The sequence below is a fragment of the Cynara cardunculus genome (genome assembly GCF_001531365.2).
Source record: "Cynara cardunculus var. scolymus isolate 2C chromosome LG 14, CcrdV1, whole genome shotgun sequence".
In the NCBI taxonomy this organism is placed as follows: Eukaryota; Viridiplantae; Streptophyta; class Magnoliopsida; order Asterales; family Asteraceae; genus Cynara; species Cynara cardunculus.
In genome coordinates this window covers 11,445,766-11,453,631 of record NC_037541.1, presented here as the reverse complement: position 1 = coordinate 11,453,631, position 7,866 = coordinate 11,445,766, and the positions used below count along the sequence as shown (strand labels likewise).

General features: G+C 33.9%; 1 protein-coding gene across 2 annotated transcripts in view; it reads left to right on the top strand.

Moving 5' to 3' along the window:
* The first annotated feature begins 3,921 nt into the window (after positions 1–3,921).
* LOC112526993 (probable protein S-acyltransferase 14) overlaps positions 3,922–7,866 on the top strand; it is a 5,700-nt gene continuing 1,755 nt past the window's right edge. The window contains exons 1-6 of one of the 2 annotated variants that reach the window (XM_025137457.1): positions 3,930–4,065; positions 4,142–4,343; positions 5,092–5,314; positions 5,749–5,840; positions 6,838–6,961; positions 7,084–7,169. In XM_025137457.1, coding sequence (XP_024993225.1) covers positions 4,155–4,343; positions 5,092–5,314; positions 5,749–5,840; positions 6,838–6,961; positions 7,084–7,169 — 714 coding nt within the window. In that variant the 5' untranslated portion in view covers positions 3,930–4,065; positions 4,142–4,154. Of the gene's footprint in view, positions 4,344–5,091; positions 5,315–5,748; positions 5,841–6,837; positions 6,962–7,083; positions 7,170–7,866 lie in introns of both variants that reach the window. The other variant, XM_025137456.1, reaches the window with a different exon arrangement.

The following is a 7,866-nucleotide window of genomic DNA, read 5'->3' as shown; positions in this document are numbered from 1 at the left end:
GGGGTTAACTTTAAACGGTGTGGATGCAATGCATGTATAAAACTCCAATTAACATAATATCGCTCCTGAATGGGTTTATAATGAAGGAACTATTGTTCACAAGTTGTTCATATTGTGTTCATACATGTTTTTTTATTTATTTCCTTTCGTATAACAGTTATTCTTATTATATTCATAAATGTTATGCAGTCCAAGTTCATATATATGTCAATTTTTTGTTCGCATTTACACAATGGTTCATATATATATATAGTTGTGTTCATATGGTTTTTATATTAACAAAAATCATAGAATTTTTTGATTTTGTAAATCCCAATTAATGATATGAGAGTTACATATTTTTTTTTACCTAAATACCCTTCAACTTTGTTCATTTATCTTTATGAAATTTTAAATTTTAAAAAATAAATTTTTATCATGATTAATCACAACCGTTTATTGAAAGGTTGAATGATCAAGATCGGTTAACAAAGTTAACACAAAAACTTTGGTTAACATTTGAATCTAACACTATATATATATATATAGGAGCGATCAAATGAAAACCACCATCATACGTCGATTTCATTGTTTAATCTTATGAAAAATTTTCATTAAATTGTTTAATCTTGTGAAATTGTTTCATATAATACTCTTTTTTGATGAATTTGTTTCATATATGGTTATGAAATTGTTTCATATAATATTTAATGAAATTTTAATGAAACTGTTTCATGTATTTCTCTAAAATTAAAATAATGAAGATGATAATATCCATGATTAACACTCTCCACAATAAAAATGGTTATGAAATTGTTCCTTTTTCACGTAAATGACGAACGATCCACGTCCCTTGATCAAATCTAAAAAAAATGTGAAATGGTTCTCATGATCAAGAACATTGTTCACCGTAACTCAACTCTCTCTCTCTCTCTCTCTCTATATATATATATATATATACATACATATATATAGGTGAATAATCGTGTGAGAAAGAGAGTTAAGATGAGAAGTGTAAGAAGGGATCTGAAGATTCTAGACCCTTAATCACCTTTCATCTCAAACTCGTCAATGAATCGACTTGATACATGGATTGATCCGGTGCATCTCATCTCAGTGCATCTCATCTTAATGTGCATCCAAGGGTAGAAATCTCTTCTTACGTTTCCCACCTTAACTCTCTTTCTCATCAGAACTCAACTATACACACACACACACACACACACACATATATATATATATATATATATATATGTGTGTGTGTGTGTACAATCGTACTTGCTTGTTTGACACCTCATATCCAACCCCGTGATGGGATTTGTAGGAAACTTTAAAACAATATTATCAAAGATAACAACGAAAGCATAAAATAAACCTACAATGATTTTCTCAAAAACTCCCAACAAGGATCTCATACATTAAAAAACTTAGAAAAACGAAAAACACAACCAGAGTGGGTTTTAGAATTGCAACCTTTGAAGCTTGAGCGTTGATGTCGAGTAGAGAAGAAAAACAAATCTTCCTTCAAAGTTGATCCACACAAACCAACCTCTTGTTTGAATGCTAGTTCCTTGCAACCCAAGAAACTAGTTATTTCATATAAAGTTTATATCAAAATATAAAAGTTATATAATTAATGTCACACATAACAAATTAAGTGTACATTTAAAACAATGAAAATAATAATATGTATCAAATACATATTAGACTTAAACAACAGTCAAAATATATATGACATATTTTATTATTATCAGAAATTATTATTTCGATTATATAATAATTTGTTTGACAATTCTTTGAATTGAAAATAATCGAATCACATTTGATCGTACAATTGAGGTTAATTTGTTTGTATGTGTGTGACCCTTTGGGATCGTATATCATTGGCTGTGTCGTCAAGTTTAGTGTCATGAGCATATAGATCCAACATCTCATACGAGATGAGGTGAGACGGGACTACTTGAAAATTTGTCAAGTCACCATCTCTAGTTATCTTTACGTTTTCTCGGCACTGTTTTATTATATGTGTGGTAAACTGAGAATAAGAGAACCTACCTTGGATAAACCAAAATAATAAAGTGTGGAAGTAATTTAAGGCCTACGAATCCATAACGGAAGCTTCGATTTTATCATAGAAATCAGATATTAGATCGGTTAGAAGGTAAATTGAAATATTACTCAAAAACCATTTTTGAACAGTATAGTTTGAAGATACATAATTGAATTTTTAGATACTGATTTGTGTGATAGAAAAATGCAAATGCAAGTTTAAAACCACTAACAATAACTACAAAAGAACGGTTCACATAAACAATCTTTCAAACTTGTGACAAACATAAGCACACTTAGGGGCCGTTTACCAAACACTTATCAGGTACATGGCCGGATCTTATGTGGTGGCATGGGTGGCACGTGCCACCGTATTATTTTGCTGCCGAAGGGTAAAAAATTTAGGTTTGTTAACGGTGCTACCGTATCGTTTTAGAAAGTGCTACCGTATTTCCCTAAAATCCAAATGGTGCAACTAAAACCCAAACAAAACAAAGCCCAAATAACCAAAATCATATTTTTTGTAATTATTTTTTGGTATATATTGACCATTTTCAAAAGATGACGCGTCGGGTACAAGTTTAGGAGTTGTTTATCGGTACTTAGGGCTATAAACGAACCGAACGAACACGAACGGAGGCTTGTTCATGTTCGTTCGTTTAACTTAACCGAACAAACGAACGAACACGAACGGTCAACGAACGAAAATCTTTGTGTTCGTGTTCGTTCATTTAGAAATAAGGTGTGTTCGTGTTCGTTTATGTTCGTTCGTAAACATGCTAAACAAACATAAACGAACGAACATAAACGAACTGGCTAAACGAACATAAACGAACATAAATAAATATTATTTGAATTCAAAGTAAATAAATAAAAGATAATATATTAAATTTAATATATAAACGAACATAAACGAACATAAATAAATATTATTTGAATTCAAAGTAAATAAATAAAAGATAATATATTAAATTTAATATATAAACGAACATAAACGAACGAATATAAACAAACATAAATGAACGGTAAATGAACGAACAAGACTCTTGTTCATGTTCGTTCGTTTAACTAAACGAACAAAAAAAATAGTTCATGTTCGTTCATTTATTAAATAAACGAACTCCTGCCGAAAGGTTCGTTGAACGTTCGGTTCGTTTACAGCCCTATTGGTACTATAAAAACCATATTTTTATAATTATTTTTAGATGTATATTATACTATATTAATTATATGGTGCCACCGTTTGAAAAAATTTTTGGGTCCGTCCCTGATCCGGTAAGCGTTTATCGGTAAAATTGAACTTATCGAGTAACATTTTAGTCCACAAAAACAGTAAAACGGCATCATATGCAACAATTTACCAGGTAAGCGCTTACCGTGGTAAGAGTCATCGCCCTCACTTACCGTGTAAGACTCTTGGTTCTTGTCTAACTCTTACCAGGTAAGATTCTTGGTCCTTAAATATGACTTGGTGCTCACTTACCCGAGTAAGCGTTTGGTAAACGGCTACTTAGGCGGTCCTTTCTCATATTAACCTGTCTTCGTCGTTAATCATGTCATCTTGTTCGTTATACCATTTTCTCAGTTACCATAACATTTCGGCTGATCGAAGACAACAGATAAAGCTTTTAGTTGTTACCGAAAGTTCGTTTATTGTTATTTTGCTAGTGATTTTTCGATACTTGTATATTTTTCAAGTCCTCTTTTTGTTTTATGTTTTAAATTGATAAGTTATAAATAAAATATGACATGGTTTAAAATGCTAATGGCAAACACAGGGACTGTATTGCAATTAACATAAATTGAAGGTCCATTTATGTAACTTAGGCTGGCTTTTTTACCTTTGATCTCAACAAAATAAAGTCCTTGTTTTTCGCTCCTTTCCTCTCTCCCTCCGTCTCTCTCATCATCACCATGGATTCAGCACTTCTTCCCTAAAATTCATAAACCCTTAAAAGAGGACACCCACGTCACAAGATTCACAAACAATCAAAACCCACAAAGAAAAAACGAGAATTATCAAAACCTTTTTGGAGGGTTTGATTTATTCTTTGAATTTTTCTTGAATTTTTCGTCATTTGTTATTGATTCATTTGAGGAGTATTATGTATAGATCTGGAGCTGTGATGGCTTGGAATGTGTTCAAATTCTGTACGGCCCTCAGAGGATTAGGTTCGATCATGATCTTGTTGGTTCTTGGTGTTGTTGGGGTCACCTATTACGCCGTCGTTTTGTGCAATTATGGCCCTGCTTTGGCCGCCGGTGGCCTTGATTCCCTCATCGCACTTGTTATCTTAATCGTATTTCATACCCTGGTAATAATTTTCTTTCATTGTGATATTTTTCTTATTAATTGTTAAATTAAAGATGCTTTTAGGCGTTTTCTGTTTGTGTTCTAGTTCTACATGATACCACCTTTTGGTTCTGTGAATTTGGGGAATTTTAACTACCCAAGTCATGAAATTATGAAAATTAGCTGTGTGTGTACTCTTGAATTTAATTTTGTTGAATTTAATTTGACCATTTGCAGAACCCCATGATTTTAATTGGATATACAGTAGATGTTTGGTAATTTAAGGAAAATTTCAGCTGATTATAGTAAATGTTTTGTTCTGTTTTAGCTTGTATAGCTTATTGGTGGTACAGGTTTACATTTGAGTCAATCAACCATTAAGTTCTATTAATGATTATGAACTTAAAATAGGAAATTATGATCATAAATTCCAAACTAAATTGTTGTTGACCTGCTTTGCTGTTACCATTACTGTGATTCAAATATGTTTACTGGGTAAACAAAGGTTATGGGAATTTTGAGCTCCAATCGAAGCTTCTATCGGATATGAGTCCAAATTTGGACTTGAAAATGGTTATTCTTATCGTAAAGGAACTGGGATCTTTGCTTTTTTATGTAACGAATTGTATAGTAAGAATCATAGCAACAAATATGAATATAGACTAACTGCTTTACTGAATTGGTACTCTGTTTTCGCTTAATCTTTTGCAACTATTTTAATGTGCATGTGATTATTATTGATCCTAATAACAATATCTATGCTGAGCCAGCTGGTGATGCTGTTATGGAGTTATTTTTCGGTGGTTTTCACGGACCCTGGTGGTGTGCCGCCTAATTATAGGCCACTTGTAGATCAAGAAAGAGGAGACATTGATCCATTGGAGGCAACTGAATTTGGCCCGTTGGCTACACCTGATCCAACCAATGCAAGAATCCGTTATTGTCGAAAGTGTAACCAGTTAAAACCACCTCGGTGCCACCATTGTTCTGTTTGTAAGTTCAATCTTGTATGTTGTTTAGTCTTTGCCATATCAGTCTTCATGGAAACAGACCCTCTACTCTTTGAGGTAGTGATCAGGTCCTAGGGTCTGCCCTACATGTTACCACCCCCAACCCCACCTTTGGGTGGGATATACTGGGCTCGTTTGGTTTGATACCGCCATTGCTCTGTATGTAAGTTCATTTTTTTGTATTTTATTTATACTCTTTGGCAGTATCATTCTTCACGGAAACAGACCCTCTACTCTTTGTTGTAGTTGTCAGGTCTGCATACATCTTACCTCCACCTCAACACCCCCAGGGGGGGCAGCCCCACCTCCGGGTGGAATATACTAGGCTCGTTTGGTTTGGTACCTTTTGGTGGTATCAATTAATCTCTTTTGAAGTTTTTGAATTATAAAGAATGTATGTTTTGTTGCATGTTATAGGTGGGAGGTGTGTGCTGAAAATGGATCATCACTGTGTGTGGGTTGTAAACTGTGTTGGGGCACTAAACTACAAGTATTTTCTTCTCTTCCTGGTATGTTCAGTACTTATCTCGTCACATACTTCTCATGTAAAAGTGTTTCACTATTGGTGAAATGTCTAAAACACCCTTGACAAAAAAGAAGATCTTGTGGATGAAAATCATAATCTTTAGTAAAATGCAGTGATGAAAACAGGCAAATAGGTCATTGTCTTGAAATGTTGTAAAGAGAAGGAAAATTGCAAGTTCATGGAACATCTTAAAACAGGATAACAATTCGTTATCTTTTGTTTGTTTTATGAATGACTTTTGCTCCCAACTTCTCATAAAACCGAAAAGAAAGATCAACACCATTCATTATGATTCACAAGATTCTTTCATTTTCATCCTAATTGAATGGCTTGCATTTGAGAATAGTCAAACACTTGGTTAAAAATATGTCTGATTAAAACAATGAGATGGCATATTCAATATCGAAAATTTTCTATTTGTTGCACACTTGCACTTCTTATATACTTCGATGCAATTGTAAAGATTTTAGCTTTCATTGGCTCAATCATATGATTTGTGAAATTGACTTGTGGAACTATTGGGGACTGTTTACTTACAGCTTAATGAGCTTACTGATTTGGACGACTTATTTGCTCAGCCATAGAGGACTTTTTCTTTACAGCTTAATCGTTAAGCCATCAAGCCAAAATGGCTATATGGAATAAGCCAAGACCCCTCACTTGTCTCCATTATGCCACCTCAAATAAATTAATACCAGAAATTTCCCGAAAATAATCCAACCCTCTCTCTTTGCCTCCCTCAAACCCATGTCCCTTAGATAGAAAAATTTATCCAAACAACTTAACCCATACAGGGCTTAATGGTAAAAAAGTAAACAGCCCTTAAAATCATAAAATGGACGCCACTTTTAGCTTGAAGGAATGTTACAATTTGTATGGATTGAACCATAATTCATAACTAATGTGTCCATTGCAATTCTTATGTTAGGGATATTGTCATAATGTCGATCTTCTTTTGATATTTTCGTTAATTGATGCAGTTCTACACGTTTCTCGAGACCACGGTTGTAACTTTAGCCTTGTTACCACATTTCATAGCATTCTTTAGTGATGGAGAGATTCCCGGATCACCTAGCACGCTAGCAACAACCTTTCTAGCTTTTGGTATGTCTAATGAAACCCCCTTTTGCAAACTTCTCAACCCTTTAGTCTATGCTTACCGTTTGTTCACTTACATAATCGTTCTTTCCATTTGTTCACTTACCTAACCGTTCTTTCTTTTGCAGTCTTGAATTTGGCTTTTGCTTTAAGTGTTCTCGGGTTTCTGATTATGCACATATCATTGGTGTCTGCTAATACCACAACAATTGAGGTATTTGTTTTCTTCTTTTATTTTTTAAGTTTGAATCCATATCTAGCGTGCATTGGCCTTTTGCATCTTATTGTGTCATTCATTGGGCATTGAGCACAAATTGAGGATGGCCCGTGTAGAACTTCGATGAATCTTGTTAATATATATAACCACCAAAAGGCATTTGGCCCAATGGTGTCATTTGATCTCTACAACCCTTAAGTTGTGAATTCAAGTGTCTTTAGAGACATAAGTTTTGTTGACCGTTCATACAAACTATTGATCCTCAAAACCCCTACCATGTTGTATTCTTACTTGTAAAGGGTGATATCGAATAGATAATTACAAAATATTGATATTGATCCAAAAGATTATCCTATTTTGTAATTATTGAACGATATATGAGATATTTGACTAATGGGCAAACTTTTTGGGATGAAAGTAGTAGATATAATTCATAGCTCGTTGAGCAACCGTTATGGCAGTGACTTTGTGACTAGAAGGACTACGAAGTTGAATCACAAAAGCAACCTTTTATTACAAAATGCAACGGAAATGCTATGTGCATAGGTAGAGGGGTTCAGGAGGAGGACATGGGACAAACAGTTGAGGATCGACATGGCGGCATTAGTACTTTCTAATGACATGATTTCAGATAGCTTTTGGAGACGGTGGATTATTAGTAGATTATTTGTAGGAAATAGTAGGTTCTAGAGTC